The sequence below is a fragment of the Coffea arabica genome, chromosome 10e (genome assembly GCF_036785885.1).
Source record: "Coffea arabica cultivar ET-39 chromosome 10e, Coffea Arabica ET-39 HiFi, whole genome shotgun sequence".
Taxonomy (NCBI): Eukaryota; Viridiplantae; Streptophyta; class Magnoliopsida; order Gentianales; family Rubiaceae; genus Coffea; species Coffea arabica.
In genome coordinates, this window is record NC_092328.1 from 3,781,006 (window position 1) to 3,801,987 (window position 20,982).

At 37.4% G+C, this 20,982-nt stretch overlaps 3 protein-coding genes across 7 annotated transcripts; all 3 read right to left on the reverse strand.

Annotated features, from left to right (window-relative positions):
* Positions 1-429: 429 nt before the first annotated feature.
* On the reverse strand, positions 430-3,546 carry LOC113711146 (uncharacterized). The gene is made up of 6 exons (XM_027234322.2): positions 2,955-3,546; positions 2,438-2,530; positions 2,287-2,352; positions 2,112-2,177; positions 872-1,180; positions 430-793 (listed from the first exon to the last, which is right to left on the reverse strand). The coding sequence occupies exons 1-6, from the start codon at positions 3,282-3,284 to the stop codon at positions 707-709; spliced, it is 951 nt and encodes a 316-aa protein (XP_027090123.1). The 5' UTR covers positions 3,285-3,546; the 3' UTR covers positions 430-706.
* A 2,966-nt stretch (positions 3,547-6,512) lies between these two features.
* LOC113712309 (probable E3 ubiquitin-protein ligase RHG1A) lies at positions 6,513-12,258 on the reverse strand. Of its 5 annotated transcripts, none has more exons than XM_072067326.1 (7): positions 12,014-12,258; positions 11,249-11,349; positions 8,288-10,145; positions 7,879-7,935; positions 7,235-7,333; positions 7,010-7,150; positions 6,513-6,883 (listed from the first exon to the last, which is right to left on the reverse strand). In XM_072067326.1, the coding sequence occupies exons 3-7, from the start codon at positions 10,055-10,057 to the stop codon at positions 6,752-6,754; spliced, it is 2,199 nt and encodes a 732-aa protein (XP_071923427.1). In that variant the 5' UTR covers positions 10,058-10,145; positions 11,249-11,349; positions 12,014-12,258; the 3' UTR covers positions 6,513-6,751. The 5 variants fall into 5 exon arrangements, with proteins under 5 accessions (XP_071923427.1, XP_027091467.1, XP_027091466.1 ...); XM_027235666.2 differs by lacking the exon at positions 12,014-12,258 and adding an exon at positions 11,505-11,901 and having other exon boundaries at positions 7,879-7,932; XM_027235665.2 differs by lacking the exon at positions 12,014-12,258 and adding an exon at positions 11,505-11,901.
* Positions 12,259-16,481: 4,223 nt separating this feature from the next.
* Positions 16,482-20,972, reverse strand: LOC113710966 (uncharacterized). Its single transcript, XM_027234074.2, has 9 exons — positions 20,842-20,972; positions 20,508-20,693; positions 20,352-20,416; positions 20,021-20,147; positions 19,203-19,351; positions 18,720-18,827; positions 18,511-18,630; positions 17,239-17,412; positions 16,482-16,733 (listed from the first exon to the last, which is right to left on the reverse strand). Exons 2-9 carry the CDS (start codon positions 20,581-20,583, stop codon positions 16,632-16,634), a joined length of 921 nt encoding a protein of 306 aa, XP_027089875.1. The 5' UTR covers positions 20,584-20,693; positions 20,842-20,972; the 3' UTR covers positions 16,482-16,631.
* Positions 20,973-20,982: the final 10 nt, after the last annotated feature.

Consider the following 20,982-nt stretch of genomic DNA (forward strand, 5'->3'; position numbering starts at 1 on the left):
AGTAGTGGACTCGTAATTGCATTTATGTGGAGGGGAGGGATAACGCGGTTTTCAAAAGAAAGTAAATGAAAGATTACAGTACAGGCTGCTCCTCCTGCTGTTGCCAATTATACTTTTGCATAATTTTTTCTACCAAAGTGTACACAACTCGGAAAAAATGAACGGTAATTTTTAGAATCTTTTGTTATAGCAAGCCTGCTCTGTTTTTTCCTGTGTAGACCCAGCCTCTTCGGCTGCTTTATCTAGATTGCCCAACTAATCATATTCTGACGTAACCCGAAGAGAAGATCAAGCGGCGCTATTTTCAAGTCATAATCATTGCTTAACCATCTTGATTTTTTCCTCAACATCATTAAGGGAGTTAGGTTCTTCCACTGAACAACAAAAGCAAGTATTTTGTCATTGACAGCGCACTTTCCAAGTGCAAGATGAAAATAAAAACTAGTAGTATTAAAATGGCTCGAAGAATTCACTTACAAGGATTTTCCCTAACAATACAAGTGAATGTAATATTGGAGGGGTTGAATACTCGTATCAGGGAAAAGAACAGTCACTATGTTAATGTGCGTTTTCAGCAGAATTAGATATTTAACAGTTTAAGTATACTCGGAATGTTCATTTCTAATTTCTGAGATGTTCTTCAAATAATTAAAATTTCCTGTAATTGCCACCAAGCTGATTACTTGCACACCATTTATTCTCGTGGCTACGAAGACACACCTGACGACGAATTGTTCCCAGAGCGGCTAATATCTAATGGAAACTGCATCAAAGTATCCTCCCGGCAGAGATCCTAAACATTTGGGGGAAGCTGATATCAATTATATATTGCATCACACTACAGTGTATCAAAATATTCAGATAAACATACCTTTGCAGATGCCAAATAATTGGGAACACCAGGGTTATTCTGAGCTGATGATTGCAATCCAAATGAGAATGCTGAGCTGCTATTATTTGTCATTGAAGCTATAGCAAGTTGCTGGCTTGAGATTTTAGGATTGGAAACCCCAAATGCTGCTTGCATTGCAACCTCTTGGTTGCTAGACAATGTATGTTTTCCTCCACTTGTATTTGGCATCACATCACCCTCATTAAAATCCATGGGAAGCTGCATTGGTTGTAGGGATCCCGATACATAGTTTGGATGGAAACTGAGTCCATTTCTTATTGTCAACATCTGGAAAGCCAAGCCAAGTAAAAACTATAAGTAGCAGCAGTAACATGCATTGCTACCAAATGACACCCTTCTCTGCGATACAGAAGAAAAGATTGCAAAGTTTCCATGAAAGAAAGCAAAATCCATCTGCAAGTAGCCATGAACAAAAAGCTGAAGTCTACCAATCTTGCATACTGCATTGGTGCATTCCCAAGCATAGAATGATGGCCTAGAATATTACCTCATCCCCATCTTTTAAGTACCTCTAGCCATACGTTTTTTTTTTTTCCATATGTTCAACTCCATAAGTCCACTTTAAATGTTTCAAACTACTTCCACCTATAATGATCTATTGACAAAACAGGTAGCTACCAAAAGCAAAATTTCATTAGTAACATGCCACCAGACAAAGAAGACCATTTAATAAGAACCTATATGATAGTAACAATTGACTATGGCCTCAAAGTTCTTCCCATGAACAATAATATGTATACTGGCTTACGAAGTTAGATTGGTTTATGTGTTCTTAAACTTGGATATTTTTGCTTGCTAGGAGTAGAGTTTAAAAACAATAGCATACGGTGTACAGAGATATCTCAATTTCATAGTCCAGATTGACTGAACATACAGGAAGTTCTGAATAAATCATGTCAAGTTTAAGGGGAAATTTTATTCTTGTCAAAGCATACTGACATTCACAGCTCAAGTTTTGGTATTAAAGATGTAATACCATTATTTAATATGTGTCAAATACAATCAATACATTTTTTCCATTCCCCTTATTAAGTGTGCAAAAGGCATTTGCATATCGTCATGCTTAAATGTCAGAACTCACATCAGGCTTTAACATGATGACAATCATCTGCCAGTACAACAAGAAAGTGGTATCATGTAACCATGAATTTATAGTGGTGATATTTAATTAAAGAGCAGCACCAAGACAAGTAAAAACCTGAACTTGTAGTTGAAGCTGTTTGAGGTATTCAATCGCTTCGTCCAGCATTGATGCCTTGTCTGTCTATCAAACAAATGAGCCAGAAACATCATGCTGATCTAAGTCAAGAGCTATGGCAATGTTATCTAAAGCTTAAGAAAAAGGAATCAATACAGTGCGAGGTAATAGATACTTTATTCGAATTTGGAATTAAGTTCTGCAGCGCTTTCAATTTCTCATTTATTCTGCTCCTCCTCCTCTGAGAATGAAATCAAATCAGTTGAAATGGCGAAAAGATTGCACATTTTTGCAACAAAATTTTGAACTTTAATTTAAAGCAGAACCTTTTCAGACAAATTATGAACTTCTGCTGATCTACTCCTTTTCGTGGAACGCGGTTGAGCCTGGTTAATTGCTGCATCTGAAGCCTCCAATCCCTACAAAGATAAACAGACGTCAGCTACCACAATATTGGAAGTTCATTTAAGTACCCCCTCACCAGCAGGGGGGGAATTGAAAAAATAAAAAAGGAACACAGATTAAGAGACTAATTTCCATAAGATTTCAGCATCCACAGATACTGATCAGCTGGTAAAGGAGCAAAAAAAATTTTTTTTTTTAAAAAAAAGGTGAAATTATCAATTTCAGTAGCAGAAATTCAAATATCGAAACTGATAATTCAGGAATTCAACACTAATTTAATCTAAACAAATGAAAGGAAAAAAAAAAAAAAAAAAGCAAACTTTCATGAAAAAAATGTCAAATTTGTACGATTCTGCTAAAAAAAAGCTCAAATCACACTGATAATGACATGCAAATTTAACGTCGAAATCAAGAAAAAGCAAATGTTTCAATCCTAACCTTGTTTGCACCGGAAAATTCTCCCCTATCCATCGAAGAAGTGACAGCATCACAATCTCCAGCGGCAGCTAAAGAAAAAGTCTTCTCAAGTCTCCCCTTCACCTCTCCGGCGAAGAAGCCGCCGGGATCGGAGAAATCGAAGCTAGCAGCGGAGGAGGAATTAATCATGGAAGCGGAGCCCCGATAAAGAGAGCTACTTCCGGCTGTCGCCGGTGAATTCTGGAAAAGATTATGAAGAAACACATTCATATCTTCCGGTTCGGGCGGTCCGCCGGGTTCGGAGTCGGGCTCAAACGAAGAGCGATCATCAGTTCCGTACGGATCCGACATAAATTGAAAATTTTTTTTCTTCCTTAAACGGAGGAAATTGAATTAATTCGACAAAACTGAACTTCTTGTTTTGTGATACTTGTGTGAGTGAGTGTGTCTTTTAAGTCTGTGTGTGTGTGTGTGTTGTTAGGACTGTCAAGTGTGTGTGTGTGCTGGGCAGAAGTAGAAGTGTAATGTTGAAGGGTAAAGGCCGGGGAAGATTAGGGAGGGAGATTTTGATTAGAGTGGTAATCAAGTTTGGTTGTTCTCCCGCCTTAATTGTAGTTCGGACCAAAAGTACCTCGACTTTTCTCTTGTTTGCAGAGTTCCCCTCAAACTTGTTATAGTCATGACAAGAATTTTACTGCTACTTTTTTTTTTTTTTCTGGTTTCTTGGGTGGGGGGGGGGGGGGGGGGGGGGGGGGGGTTCTATTAGGTTTGATTTATTTTGTTTTCGTTAACAAAAATATATTTTGAGGCTATAAAATCATATGTAAAAAATCCAGATGTTGAAATTACATGTATTCAAACTTAGTTTTATTTTATACGGTGAATAACCATAAGTAGCCTATCCAAATAAATAAATAAATAAAAAGCACATAAGTAAGCATTAAAACTAAATGGATTTAAATTAGCCATATAAGAGCTTTTTGTGTTTCCACTTTTTATTATGTTGTTAATGCTATGTTTGGATTGGCCATTTTTTCAAAAACAAGTTTTTTAAATACAATGTTACAGTAATACATAATAATTCAAAAAATATCCTATCCATACAATATAGCAAATATTTCAAAAAATTTTCATAGTAAAAATTTTTCATATACACTGTTACAGCAAAATTTTCCAAAAACACTCGCAAAAACAACTGATCCAAACGAAAATTTTTCACTTCATTGAGAATTGGGATTAACAATTAATATGGAGTTTTTAGTGAACATGGCTCTTGATTATGAAATTATATTTAAATACTTTAGAGAGAAAGTAGGCAGGAGTTAACAAGATGAAACAAGTCCGTTCTTTTTACTCATCAAAAGTTAATCTCACGACAAGCATTTAAATTTAACTTATTGGTGCCTGTAAATGTAATCTTTGGTAAGTGAAAATACAAGACGATTGACCGTACTTGAACCAAAGATGAAAGGATTCCTCAATCAATCAGGACAAGAATCTTGGATGACATTTATTAATTCTTTCTTAGATTCCAACATAACATCCAGCTTTTAAGTTTTTCTTTTTCATCCCTAATGAATAAAATGATTGCTAGTGTGGTTGGACAGGCTGTTGAGGTTTCAGAATCTACTGCTATCAAACACTACTAACTACTGGCAGTAGACAGTAGTAGAGGATTGAATCATCAGCCCTCCGAGTTGTTGGTAAAAAAGAGACGACTGGGAATAAATAAATAATACTCCCTCCCTTTTCTTTTGTAACTGACGTTTAAAGTTTTGCCCACTAATTAAGAAAAGTTTTTTATTACTTAAATCTGTACACTATTTTTCTTTTATACCCTCATTAATTATCCAATTTATCCATATTTTCTCACGTTAGAGTACTAAATGGTGCTGTTTTACTAGGGCTGTTACAAAGAGAGAAGCAATAATTACTAGGAGTAGTAATTAAGAACTCTGTATTGAAAAAAAGAGATAAAAGGATAAAATTGTGAAAAAATAATTAATACTATATAAAAATAATAAAATGACAGATAAAAATATACTAGACCAAATTTCTTAAACGTTAATTATAAAAAAAAAGGGAGGGAGTACGTCGTTTCATGCAATTTTACCCATGTCTAAAACTCCAACCACTTACCATAGTTTTCATACAAGCTTTTAGCTTAAAAAAAAAAAAAAAAAGAGGAGCAGATTGGAGGATGTCTTGATTATTATTGGCCGAAAGTGCCCAAGTCAGAGAGCGCCTCTTTCATTTTCCTTTGTTGAGAACCTGATGAGATTGGGTTATCCAGCAGGATCGCCACCTTAGCCAGAAACTGAAATCATAGTGTATTTATTACTGACATTTTGGTATTCCCGAGGTCAAGTCTCTCTCTCTCCTACATCTCTGCCTCTCTCTCTCTCTCTTTTCTTTTTAGTGGTATTTGATCGGTTGCGTTGCGTGTGGAAAATCTGAACCCCACAGCCAGGAAAAACCTCTACACTCCAAGCAAATTAGTATACTCTATCCATTAATTTATACTCCTAGTAATAATAATAGACCCCATCCCATTATATATATTCCCATATGCTTGTTCTGTTAACCCTCCAATCTATGAATTTTCCAAACACCAGTGCCATGTCTTTATGGGAAGGATAGGAATGACGACTGGAGTTGCGAAAAAGCAGTTTCCATTTGTTTAATGGAAGCATGCAATTTCTGACATTGGAAACAAGCCACCAACCCCCTACTCCCACCTCACCAAAGTGGAATTCCCAATTCATGTGCTCATGGAAGCATCAGAGAGACAATCGAGCCATCTTATCTTCTTCTTCTCTTGTCTAAAACGGCATCTTCGTTTAAATGGTTTATCAAATTGTACGCTCCACAAGCAAAATGTACCGCTCCACTAGCTTCCAAGACAAAAATGGAAACCTCCACCCTGCCCTGTATTGCTGATGATCTTCTCTGCTTTTGCCCAGCTAATGAAGTGGTTGGTTTTTTAGGAACCCACGGAAAATTTATCTTCATTGCACAAGCGTCCTCCAATTTGAAGGAGCTGTTCAACCAATTTCACTCCCTAATGATATGATCTGATAGGAAACTTGTCTGTTAGTTGTCATGCATAAGAGAAAAATTGTGATGCACTGATCGTTTTGATTGGCCCTTAGAATTATGGAGCATCTCCTCCTCCCCGAGCATCTGTGGCACGTTACACACACTTTCTTGGAGGGCATTCCAACCAATGCATTGATAAAACTCTCAGACGAATAAAGGAAAAAAAAAAAAAGGCATTTAGTAGAGGTCACCGATCTCCCAAAAGGAAATCCAAGGAAGGGTTGTGAAGATGATGAAAGAATGAATGTTCATCATCGCCTCAAACCTCTTCTTTTCCTTTCCGACCTCTTAAACGAGAAGAGCAACAAATTTCCTCTTTTCATAATTTCTGCCCTCTTCATTTTCTTCACTAACATCGTTCCCCTAGCAACTTCATTTCTTTTCTTATCCTATTGAGCAAGTGATGGACAATCTAAAATAGTGGGAGCAAAAAGAAATCATAAATTCCGGAAAAGCCTTGTACCGTAAAAGGAAAAAGACTTCAACTTCCAATAATCAATTGAATACCTAATGAAAATGTCAAAACATTCGTTCTGTTTATACTTGTCTAAAACAATCGAATCAGTCCACAGTAGCATAAGAAGAAAATACATCCCTGGAAGTTTTACAAGGAGCGGGCAGAGGGATGTATATGATCTGCTCAAACACTTCTGAGAGCCAATCGCCCCAACTCTTTCAGATGGAGGCAATTTTTATTGCCCAGAATAATTGGGTCTTATTCATTTAGCCAGTCCCGTTGTTTTACAAATGGGACATAAATTCTTGTGTGTAAGCCATTGTTTAATACACTCGGCATGAAAATCATGCCCGCAGTCCAGAGAACCAAGATCTTCACCATCACTATATTCTTCCTGCAAATAACAAGGTAGGTAGAACTTGAGGCCCCGCTTATAAGAGCCATAAAACTGCCAAATCAACAGCAAAAGCAAAAATCGTATCTTGCAGAAACCCAGAATGCAAAGACTTGGATGGTTTACCTGACATACACAGCACGGCTCTGTTTCAACCTCAACTGTTTTATTGCTTACATACTTCCGTTGTTTCAACTGCTTCAAAATGGTTTCTTCACTCAAACCAGTGCTCACATTTCCAATACGCTCTTCTAATGCCAATAATTCCTGTAAGGGTGCAGGAAATGAAGTTCTAAGAATGTGCAGCAGAAAGCTCATGATACAAGATCAAGAAATTACTGTCTAGGTCACCTCATATGACATGTTATCAACATCAAGCCGCATATCCCTATGGCGATCATGAAAATCAGCCATCCCGAAAAAGACTGATTGGTCAAGAACCATGACATCCTGTCACAATCAAAAACGTTCATCAAATAACTAAAAACAATACATTGAGCTTCTCACAATCTACTGCCCAAAAACTAGACAAGACAAAACTAGCTTGCCTTGCATGTGCCACAAAAAGGAGGACGAAGCAGGAGTACCATTCTCATGGCACCTCACCCTTTTATACAAGGCATCAGTCACCTTCTAAAAGCTGATGCAAATTATTTTTTGATCTATCAAGAGTAACATTTTGAAGTATCAAAATGTCACCTGTTAGTGTGCATCTAAAGGAGTGCGCACAATCTTCTAAATTTCTGCTATCAAATATCTAGGTTATTGTCCTGTGCTATTTTTTGCACAAACTACAAAGGTGATTTCTATCCAATTAAACATTCAATGTAGCCTGCAATTTGCTGTCTTCCACAGGACAGAGAATGAATACTTAATCAACCAGAGTATCACTACAAAATGCCGGATAATCTAGGCAAAGCTTGTCTATTTATACCTAGAAAATTATCGTAGCAATGTAAAAATACAAAAGCTTTCAATTAATGTCAAAATCTAACCTCAAATCGCAAGCCCTCTCCTCCCCTGCGCATGAGATCCAAGACATTGCGTATCTGCTAATTAGCCAAAAAGAAAACACGATTATTGACATTTATATGATGATATGCCAAAAAAATAAGGAAATCTTCATCATGTTTGAACGATTCAGCTGCAACAAAGTGCCTTAAAGGCAAGAGTGCTATCTGGAGATACAATCACAACATTAAGTGCCAAGATGAAATTCAATAGATAACTTGCAGAAAAGAAAAAAAATCATATCAGAGTTGTTAACCATAGTTTTAAAATAGGAAATTTAACAGACTTAAATAATATACTAATAAACTTCCGGAAAAAGATGGCTAACAATTAAGAATATTGGAAAACAAACGGGAAAAGAAAAGAACAAAAAAGTAAAGCAACATGATGTACCTCAGACATTAGCCTGTTTCTTCCTTCACTAGCAGCAGCCAAATTTCTTAATGAATAAGATCCAAAAGCAGTATCAAGGTGTCTCTCCAACAAAATTGCTGACCTTGAACTTGCTGCATGGCGTCCCTGACTACCAGATCCAGATGAAAGTGGCATGTCTTGGGAGGACGAGGGACCTGTCCGCAGTGAAGGATAATTGCTGCTGTGACCTCCAGAATCGCTATCAGCTGAAGATGAGGAAGATCTGCGAACAAATTCTGATAGTCTCCTTGGATACTGAGAAGGATTCCGAGGGGGTGTCCAAGTAGGGGTAGATGAGTGGACAACTGCACTAGAGCCAGTGCGGGAAGTTGATGCAACGTTTCCAGGATTACCACCGACACTTCCGCCAGCTAAACTCCAATTAGGAGGGTTTTGTGATGAATTTCTTATCTCCGTTGGTGGTACAAACATGGGATGTTCTGAAATGTGCCTTGCCACACTGGATGAACTAGACTCCTCATATGGTACAGCATCTATATCTCCAGAAATGGCAAAACTAGATGAGCTTCCAGTTCTTGAGCTAGATGCTCCATTCCACCTGGAATGCGGGTTTCGGCGCACAGATGACACATGCACTACAACTGACTGACCTTGAGAACTTCCACTGTCGGTCATAGATGCAGGTCTAAGATCCAAAGAATTATTACGGGGGAGCAACCTAAATGAATGCTGAGCAGATGAACTATTAGGATTTCCAACATCAGTCTCAGTGGAGACTATATTATTGCGTGAAGAATCTTGTTGATGTGAGGCATTTATCCTCAAGCGAAAATTTCTGCGGGAACTCTCTGCAGTTCCTGAAGCAGTTAATGGAGGATGACTATCAGAAGATGCTCGTCCAACACTTAATCCGAGTCTCGGGATTACCTGCCCTGGTAGATTGACCGTTGAGTTGTTTTCTGAAGGGGCAGCTATACCTGTGCTGCTGGATGCATTATGCCTAGCTGGTACTGAATGAAATAGATTGCTCTCAGCATGTTGAACCAAGTTTGAACTTCCACTCCCAGAAGATTGTCCAGCATTTCCTTCCAGTGTTTTTCTTTTACACGAAAACCTTCGACCATCCAATGAACAGCCAGGCCTGCCATCAGCTTCCTCCACCAAAAATCCACCAGTTCCAGAAGACATCCCAAAAGGATTGGAAGAATTACTAGCAGATAGCATCCGCTCATTCACTGATTCACTAGCTTTGAACGCATTTTGACATTCCAAAACTTGGCAATCATCATCCTCATCTACAATAATATCTGAGTTCATATTCAGATCCTGCCGAATGGATTCAGAGCCTGAATTTTGCATAAAGAAAGTCCCACTTGCACCTTCATTGCTGTGCATATTTACACCAACATTATTTAATGAAAGAATATTAGAGGGCCCATATTGCTGTCCTTCTGCGCCAAGAGCTGCACCAGCACAAACATTTATTGGAGATGACCACCCATGTTCATTTTTCCGATCAGTTTCACTAACCTCGCCTTGTTCCCCTCTAGAACTACTTTCACCGAAATCCCATCCACTTAAATTCTGCCCTGGTTGGTTCACTGTATTTAGAAATCCAACACTTGTGTCTGTCGGCGACATCAAATAATCAGGTATCCTGTTTTGTGACGAATTCCTTATGCTATTCCAGTGCACCTGCTGGTCTAAGCTAGTATCGCTTGATGTTGATCCATGATCAATGCCTAAAACTTCAGGTAAGGAACCAACAGCACTCCTTTGCCCTTGCATTAGGGCTGAATGTGCTTCTTCAAGATTTCTGAACAGCTCCAAAAAATGCTTACGCAAACAGAGCTCAGAAAGCAGTTCTTCAGGTAATCTGAGATTGTCAGTAAACAAATTCACATGATTATGGTTTGGCCATAAAAGAGAAGCCAAAGATAAGAGATAAGACAACAGCAGAACTGGTATTGCAGAATGACGTTAAATACAAAGTCTTTCAGTGCCACCACAAAAATGTATGCATCTAACCACTAAGATGCTTTTGAAAAATTATGTACTAAATGTGGTTTGTTACAGACCTTAACTGCCAGCACTCTATGACCATGCAGTCTTACCATCAGCATTCAGATTACAGAACACAAAATCAGAATGCCAGCCTCACCATTTCAGTATTTGTTGCAGAACACTGACAGTGAAACATGCCGGTGAAGGTTTCATGCATGCCAGCCAAATGTTCTAACTTTCATGACATAAAAACTTTACCGCAATGCAGGCATGCATTGTTCATTGGCCTCGAGCAAAGCATTGAGATATCTAGGTATGTGCTAAAGGTTTGTTAGTCTGCTAACAACAGTAAGGTTGATTACAACCAAAACTCTTGAATGCAAGTTGCAAATATCTCATTCTTCAATCATCCCAACAACTTGAAGCAAAAAAATGAGGATACAAACTTAGGTAACCTAGCAACAACTTAAAGCACGAATATGAATTTACAAGCTTTTTGTTCTGATATCCCAATCTTTACACAAAAGAGAAGACACAACGAAGAATCACCAACCATAAAATGACATTGCACTAAAGCGTTACTTAACAATATGATCACACCCGATGTGTAGATAGACGAAGAAATTAATAAAAGCAAACTGCATCAAAAATAGATTTTTTGTAGATAATAAAACTAGGACGATTCTATTATTATTTTTCATGGAAAAGCCTTAAAATCATTAATCAAAATGGATTGGTCAGAGAAGAAAACCACCCAGAATCAGCTCTCAATCCAACCATCAATGAGTCAAGTACCAAAAGTCAAAACTTTTTTTTTCAAAATGATAGGCATTTGCTCTGAACAAGAAGTATTTGGAAACAAGAAAGATGCAAGGAAATGAAACGAGGGGAAAAAAACTAGAAAATAATAAAAATTATCAAAAAGTCAAGAATCAATAGAGGAGGATGAACCAAAAGATGGTATGATTCTATTACCTAGACCAAAAAAGAATAGCAGCCCAAAACGAACAGCAACCAAGACTGGATTTTTATCAGACAAACAGCAGCAGATTAAGCTGTAGATCTACAGTCAAGACCTGAAATGCAAAATAACCGCCAGAAATCAGCGCTTTCAAACAAAAATAACCAAAAAAAAAAATCTTTCCATCCAAATTTAAGATTCTTTTTCCTCTATCGGCCACAAAGAAAACAAGATATTAAAAGAAAAAAAAAAAACCCAAAACAGACAGACCTCACTGCTGAACAATCTGTGATAGATGAAGAGATACAGATGGAGAAAAGGAGAGAGATAAGAATAAAGAGAAAAGGTTTTGTAAGAAGAAGATGAGAAGATGAGAAAGAAATGGTGGGTTATGGGTGTGAAAGAGGATGGAAAGAGAGATGGGTGTGCTATTAGCATTTAGCATTGTTGGGGGGTAGAATAATGAGGCTGATTAAAGCCAGACCAACAGTAATCCTTTGCTAATTCATTCAATTATGCATTTTTGACATTTCAGAAAATTAAAAAGTCATGTTAATCACGATCAGAAGCAACTGAATTCAATGCAAGAAATGTCAAGGATGGAAAATGAAATGGGACATGAGAAAGAAAATAGTAATAGAAATCGGTATTCGGTAAGGCAGTGGTAGTAATAGTAGCGGTAGAAAACAAAACCAAAAACTGAAAAGAAAAGAAAAGAAAAGAAGAAAAAGGAGAGGAGTTGTCATGTTCATGCATATGTGGGTTAAAAGGAAGCTTACCAAATGGCTTTTTTTCCTCATGCCTGATGTCTCCCCTCTCTTTTTCTATTGCCCTTAAATGTTAATCGCTGTCTTGAAATTTAAAGCTCTTCTTTCAAGGAAGGGGTTGGAGGGCTAAAGCCTAAAGGGCACAGTACGAGTACTATAGTTTAATAAGAGCAGTAAATATTTTGGTTGAATGTTGAAATGTTTTTCTTTTTTGGTTGGTCTTTTCTGTCAACTCAACTGTGGCTCCCCAATGCATCTCCACGCCGAGCAGCTGGCCCCTGTTTGGCATCTCATAATCACATGTCCGTCTTTGCACTGCGTTTCTTTATAAATTTAAAGGCCTAATAAACCTGCTTCTTGGTTTCACACTTGTGTGGGCTGTGGCAGTCTTCTTTTTTTTTTTTTCCTCTTTTCTCTTGGGAGGTGTTTTTGTGGTGGTGGTGGGGGGTTTTGGGGGAGGAGAGGGGGGAGTGGTTTTTCTTCTTCTTCTTTTTTGGTTCTTTAAAAATCGTGTTTGGTGAAACTAGTGGAATCCTATTATTATGTTACCACGCTTGTTTTCATAGTTTAATTGTTCATTTTAATGCTGAATTAACTCTTGCTCTGCTCTGCAATACTTAAAAGATAAGAAATGTATAAACAGCGAGGATACAAATTCTTAGGTCTTGTTTGGATTGCTATTTTCCGTCAAAAAATTACATCGTTTTTCGTGATCACATTTCCCTATTACTTTTTTCCCTCACATATATCAAATCGCTACAGTAATTTTTCTATGAAAAATCATGAAAAATGCAATCCAAACACAACCTTAGTCAATTAGACGTGAGAATCAGCTGTAACGTAATCTTTTCCTGTATGCACTAAACTCTAATGAACGATACCATCGAAAGCAACTAATCGTTTAACAAATATATTAATTCATTCGAGAGTAGGTGTAAGTAGGAAATTTTAAATTTTTTTTTTGTTTCAAATATATTAATTCATTCGAGAGTAGGTGTAAGTAGGAGGAGATTTTGAACTTTTTAACAAGCTTTGATTGAGTTGAATCAAATAAATACGAAATGGAGGTCTCCTTTTTCCCTTTCAAATTGCTGTATTCGAACAATCAAACCAATAGCAGTACTAGGAAACGGCTGGGTGCTCCCAATGACACCAAGAGGAGAACGAAAAGAATGGAATGCGTCTCCAATTAGCTCATTCAAATTTGTCATTTTTTTTATTCAAAACACGTGAAAAGCATGGCAAACTAGTATCAATTTAACACAACTAAACAGCTTCTTTTCTCCAGCACCTTAACGAAAAATTAGCGTACATGAGTACAGGGTGCATACCATGATTTGTGGGGGTATTTTCCATATGTTGTGCTCAATTATCACAACTTGAGTAATGGATTTTATCTTAAAGGAAAGATAAATAATATACATTATTGTAAAGTCGAAAGATAAGCGGCACTTTATTCATATGTTAATTATCGATTCATTACTTCAACGCCCTTGGAAAGATTTATTTGTTGTTGAATTCATTGAAATCACACCTACATCTTAGCAAAGTACTCAAAATTTATATTTCTTTTTGTTCATAAGCGTCAGCTTATCAATTATTAGTAATTAAATTAGTCTTAAGGACACATAAAAGCCCAAAAGGAAAAGAACAAAGAGAAGGAAAGAAAAGCGGTGTAAACTGAAGGATTTGGTCACAGTAAAAATTGTCTCGTTACAAAAAACGATAGATACCTGCAAGTATATATAAATGGTCCAACCTTGTTATAATATTTAATTTTAAGATTAATCTTAGATCAATGGATCTACGTAATATTTGAATTTAAAATTTAACCTTTTTTTATGCTGGCAGTGTATATGTCGCAAGTCAGTATGTATGTATAAAAGATCTTCTCTTAATTTTGACCCGCAAGTAAGTAGGCCGCAAGGCAGCTCCTATAATCTCACCATACCACGCAAACAGCTGCTGGGCACGGCAGCAACGTCGCATCATCCAAGCCTAGTGGTAGTGGGGCTCTTTATTCTTCTTCCAATTCCAAGTCTTTGGTTCTATAAATATGCTCATCCTCCTTTCCTTCTTTCCTTTCTCTCTCACACTCACCGCCTCACCTCTCTAGTCTTTGATTTCTTTCTTCTTTCAATCAAATTCAAAGGTGGGCTTGCTTTGCTTTGCCTTTTTCCTTTGTGTTTTGTATTGTTGGGTTTAGGTCACAAGTCACGAGACAGAAAAGCATATTAGCAATTGCCCATTAGCAATTGGCAATTAGCAAGCTTCCTATCTTTTTCCAAATGGTCTACTCAAACCACCCTTGCCTAACAAATATATATATATATATATATGTTACATAATTACAAGAGGATAAGTGTGATTCCATTCCCTGCCCAGAAGAAGGATGAGAGTCTATAATGCGATGAAATTTCCCGTGAGATTATATGCTTGTGAGGTCAGACAAGGCTGCTGTTAGCTTTAGTGTTAAATAACTTGTACATGACAAATTTTGGAGGTGCCGACATGCGCCCAACCATATCAAGCTACAGGCATCATCTCATTTGGTGGCACATCCTAATGTCCATCACTCTTTTTATCTCTACATAATTTTCATTACTTTCTGGGTCAAAACACTACTCTATGAGTCTATGGCCTAAGCAAAACATCAAAATCTACTGATTAATCCCATTAACAATCCTCCATTTTTTTTTTTTTTTGCTGCATAATAATACTCTTCCTACCAAACATTTTATGTTGTTCATGTATGTGTACAGAAACGCTTTTCTAATTTTCCATTGCATTTGTTGTGTCTTAAAGCAAACAAAATCTTACTGCTTACCTATTACCTTACGGCAATAAATACAAGACAAAAACTTTTCATTTCGCTCCGTTTTCATTAGGCAAAAGTAGTTTCCACGCAAGAATAGGGTAAGAGTGATGATAAACGCCTCTATTCTATAGTATATTTCTATGGGAAAGGGCAAAAAAAAAACACACACACACACACACAGAGACAGAGTGGAGCATCAATCTATTCTATGGGTCATTAAGCAAGAGTTGGACTTTTTTGCGTACACTGTGCTGTAGGAGGAGTCATAAAATCAAAGGGGTCTGTGTTGGTCTACAATTATGGGACCCAATCCTTCTATCAATTTCTCCTGTCTGAAAGGTAGGTGGTGCGGTGGCTCAATTTAATCGTGATGGCAGAAGCTTTATGAGTAATGACCCTCAGAATTTTGGGTCTACAATGACACAAGAATTGGAATGACCCACCCAATTTTACGTGTGTAAAAGCATACGGGTTTGGTTTGGGGTGGGGTGGGGTGGGGCAATAATAATATGGCTGCTCAAAACCGAAGGCAGTGATGATGGAATTGCATATTTCGCACAGCTGCGGGTTATGCCTATCGACCGGCCAAAAAAATGGGTAACAGATCAGATTTTGGTGTCCAAGAATAATAATCATAACACTGACTTGCGGAAAGATGACAAAAAAAACCCCTGAAGGAATCATCAGTGTCTTATAGCTACCACCACGACACATTATGACAACATGTTCATCTCACTCCTTGGAAGGGGCCACTTTTTTATGGTTTTGATAAGCGCTAAAAGTGTGATTATGTGATGGTTTTCTAAAGATCATCTGCTGCAGGCGACATGATCTTTTGTATTTTTCCACCCCAAGATGGGGATATGATATGTGGTAACACGATCAAGAAACATGATCCACAAGGCAAAGGGTATGAACTCCTGAAGAGAGTCTTTTGAGAATTCAGGAGGAGGAGAAAAGGACAGAAAAGAGGATGACGAATGAAGGGATGCGCCATTTATTGCTTGTAGCCGCGGACAGGTGCAGCATGCATCGTGAAATGAAGGAAATGTTGCAGCAACATCAATAATGATGCAGTCACTAGCGGATCATGCAAAGGCCAAGGCCGCTCCGTAAGCCTCATTTCCTGTTGTTTTTGCTTGTGATTTGCAGGAGGACAAATGATTGTTTTGATCGTGCTTTATGGAAAAACAAAATAAAGGTCAAAAGATGGCACACAGTAAGAAACAACACCGGAAAGGGGTGGACGCAAAAAAAGCCAAGCCAAGTACTTACAACTTGGTAAGAGATGAGAGACTCAAAACATAAAGCAGGCAGAACAGAAAAGAAATGGCGCCTCACATGATCCTTGGGTCATGGAATTCAAGCTCGCTCCTTTCCGCTCCACGGACAAAATACTAAAACAGTAGCAAGTATATCATGTTTTCCTGCGTCTTTTTATCGATTCCAAGTCTTGAGCCATGCCTCTCATCAGCCAGTCACTAAGTGAAACCGAAATGCTGGCTCACTCTTTATCATCATGAGAGAGACAACTAGTGGCTGCCCTGCTGCAGGTCTCCTAAGGAAAGGTGGCAATACTATCTTGATCTCCATCAATTTCCCTGTTCAAGTAACAACCTGAGTAAAATCCTAAGCAAGTTATCTGACATCCAAGCCACGTCCTGGATCACGAAAGATGAAAATTGCAGCCTCAGACTGTCACAAGTTTTGACAATAACAACAATACAAGCATCATTAGCCATGACAACTACATCATCTCTCAGGCTAACGTACAAAAATTCAAGCTTTCCCTTTGAACTTGCTGATGTTATCTTAGCGATTAATTGGTGTGTGCATCCTTTCAACTATCCTATTTACGGCATCACGAGACATCACTAGAGTGTCGTGCAACAAAATGCTATAGACATTCAATCCCTGCAAAAACCAAAAGTCAAAAAAAAAAAAAATCAGAACCAGACTAAGTGCTGGAGAAGAATCACCTCGAATAAAATCCAAAACAGCCTGTCACTACTGAAACAGGGTGGCAGATTATCAAGGAAAAATACAATTTATTTCTACATAAATTACCATCCACATTTTTGGTAGACATTTGAACTCTACTGAAACCATGAAATGGCTAATGGTTGTTCATTAATAACATAACAGGAAAAATAATCTAAATCTTCTTGAAAAGGAATCAGTATTTGAAAACTCATTGAAAGGTTATGATCTTCTTGAAAAGGAATCAGTATTTGAAAACTCATTGAAAGGTTATGGCAAAGATAATTATAAAAGCGTGATTGATGAGTAATTCCATAGTTCATCTGAAATTTTAAAAATTTGATAAATTGCAGTTCATCTTTCAGATGTGAATAGTAAGCAGGAATTACATCCAACAACAAACTCACGAGGGACAAATCAAAACTAAGTTGATACTTACAATTGAAGGAAGAACATTGACATAATGTATATTTTGGGTAGCAAGCTTCAGCTTTTCGTTAATTGCATCTCCATCCACCAGCAGAAGTTTCTTGGTATCCACCATTAGATTATAATAGCTGACAACATTTTTTGTCTTATGTGAAGGGATCTCTAAATCCTCAAAAACCATAAGCTGTGGATAAAGAACCATACGATGTCAAAACTAATATAATTAGATGAATGGGTGAACATAAAGAGCATAAGCTGGAAAGCTATTCCTCATCCTAAAAGAAATGATAAATGTTATCATTTCCATGGGAGAGGGAGGTAGAAAGGCCAAAACAACACTGGATAAATGTAGCCACACTAGAACAGAAGTACAAGCTTTATAATAGAAGATAAATCTCTTAAAAAATATAAAATCTTCAAATGAAAGAGACTTAAATCCTCAAGGGCTTCCAGGTTAATAGTTAATTAAAAGTAGAAATGACAATTTTCCAGACTCCCAAAATTCGCAATACTCTACAAATTCAGTCAAATACAACAATCTGCCTTATCTAACATATCTCGAGGTATCAGTGCTCAGAAAGGAAGGCTAGTGTGTGTGCTAACTTAATCCGGGAGGAAAGCCTCAATAAGGTTTTTAGCAGGTTAGTGCTGTTGTATATCCCAGTAGTTACTTCTCAATTGCAACGGAATTGCTGTTTAACAGATGAAAATACTTATATGGCAACTTGAGGGATAAACATCATCGGTAAACAAGTCCAATAATGCAATCAGAACAGAATAAAGTACCAACAATTAATATGATAAAGAAGCTCTATTTTTCACTATTAATGTTGGTGTACTCCTAATTCTAGCCGGAACTCTATCCTAGAAATCAAAGATGTTACAAGATACAAATCATCCAGTTATGGCCAAAATATTTATGCACTACAATGAAAGAAAATTATAAAGAGGCATATAAAATTATCCAGATAGTCTAAAGCATGAAGCGAATGGCTTTGCTCTGAAAGACTGGGGGTTTCTTTTTTAAAAAAAATGGACAAAGGGTTCTTTTTTCCCCAGACAATTAAATCATCATCCAGACCAAGAAAAACTTATGGCAGGACACCACAAGCATAAGAATAAATCAAATAAATAAAGGGAAACTAGGACTGAAGTAACTTTTGGCTACATAGGGGTCCAGGACAAAATTTTTGCCCATTGTTCTAAGACAACCCAACCAAATTCTAGATAAGAAAAACAAGGAGGAAATTATATAAGACAAAGTACGCTTTCAAAAACTCGCCTTTCCTTCTGCTGCTCTAGCTGACAATGCAATCTTTAGCCCCAGTCGACGGACCTTCTTATTCAGCTTGATAGCATGACTTCGTGGTTTGGGACCATGCATAGTTGCACCACCCCTGAACTGTTATTCAGCAAGCAAATCCATAGTAACCATTCAGAGTCATACAAAAAGCACCATCTATACAGAAATATAAGACAGCAGTACATCACCTGAGGACCTCGCAGTGTTCCATGTCTCGCTCGACCAGTACCCTTCTGTCGCCATGGTTTTCTACCAGTTCCACTGACCTCGCTAATGGTTTTGGTTGAATGAGTTCCCTGACAAAAACTCACTGCTCTAAGAAAATTTCACAATAATAAATTATTCTCCAGCTTAAAGCTCATTAAGAAACTATTAATATACACCAAGCACGAAATATCCTCCACTGCAAGAACTCAAACTTCCCTTCTTATATGCAAATAACAATTAAAAATGTTGAAGATAACAAGATACTAGATGCCAAAAGTTAAGAAAGTTTAAAAAACTGCAGAAGGTTATATTGACCTCACTCAGTGGCATGACATTAATAGATTTGCTATTCTTAACTCAATTGTTTAAGAGGAGGATACAAGGTACAATATTGGCTTGTGAAACATTAAGACATGTTATCCTGTCAATTTATCATACTTCCAAGTAAAGAAAGATCATCCTACCTGCTGTCGTTTTGCAAGCTGCCACCTTACAACACGATGGACAATATCTTTCCTAATTGGAACATCAAAAACATCGCCAGCCAAAACCATCAAGCCTTTATCTTCATTGGAAAAGTTTGTGACCGGAATCACCAGGTCCTGACAAAGTCCTAAGAAATCACAAATAATCAACACAGTAAACAAGTGATGTTTCACTAGTTGAACACAAAGTAGCAATATGCCAGTCTATAAGAAATTTTACCTTCATCGGATGAGACAGAGAATATATAACAAATCAAAACCAAAAGTAAACTTCATTTGGTAGGGCCAACTCAATCTATAACCTTCCCAGAAACAGAAAGTAAATCTCCTAGATAAACTAAAACATATCCTCATGTAAACTGAAAATCCACTACAAACTCTTATTATTTGCAGCCAGAAGCCTTTAAAAAACTTGAAAATTCTGGATTTAAGATACAAACCTAATAAGAGAAATTTGTATCACTCTCTTCAATACATTGTGTCATACCTACCTTGTCATACATCACTATAAACTCAATCATATCGTTATAAACCAAATGCAACGAAATTCTTAGAGTCAAGCCTAAGGTGTGCAATCATCTAATGCAATTCAAACTGCATTAATTGGACACTGTTTCAATTCATTCCTCACAGAAAAATTGACTTATCCATCGATTCATGAGCTAGATTTTTAAAAAAAAAAAGTGTAGAAAAAGAAAGTTTAATACAGCAAAATTTTCCAAAAAAATGGAGCATAATGAAGCATGCTAATCTTTCCAGAACGTATCTAAAGAAAAGGCAAGTATTAGAAGTCATACCAACTGTGCGCTCAGGGGGGAAAACCCGTTTTCTGGACAACAAATCTGAGGGAAATGCATCTTCACATGATCCAGGAGTTAAGATAGAAGTTGAAAACCCTCGACAAGCAGCGATAAGTAACTCATTCTGCAGTCAAAAACCAGAAACAAGAAGAAAGCTAATGAATATGATGCGACCAACAAAATGTGCTACCATCTTCTTTCAAAAGATTCATTTTTGCGGAAAAATTATGAAAAAAAACAAGGGCACAACCACGGAAGACAAATTTCAAATCCTAACTAATTTCTTGCAAGATCAGTATAAGCAAATTGTGATAACTAATCCAGTTACCTTTTGAAGAGCAGATAATTCAACAGAAAACACACTTTGCCTAACAGCCCGCTGACAGCTCAAGCCTGCAATAAAAATTTCCCCCAGAATAATAATAAAGAGTCAGATTTTAGTCAAGTTATTCAGGAGAACAAAAAGAGCATGAAGGTAACATACCACTAGAAAAACCAAGTGCCGAAGAAAATGCACCATTCCAAGAACGAAAAGCCCTTCTTGAAATCCAAAGTGCCATGCTCCAAAATGATAAACTCTCGAATCTAAGAACTCTTTATCCTTTTAATTTGAAGGGTTGTTTCTGGTCCAGCTAAACGGGAACCATCCTGGGAAAATTTATTGTTTCACCTGAAAGTTCATATTTTTATCAATGGATGATTACCAGAGTAACAGATAACGGAAGAAAAATTAGAACACAGAGCCCGAGATATCATAAAATTTCCCCCCATTTGCATTGCTAGGCAGCTGAGGGAGGGGGTTGTTGGCGGAAGCATACCAGCAAAGTGACTGAGAAAGGCGAATTGATGAAGGGTTCCGATGGCACAGCCCCGAGACTCAAGTAGTAAGAAGAAGAAGAAGAGAAGCAGCTACTGAAGAAGAAACCCTTTCATAAACCCTTTGCCATGGTAACTATTGG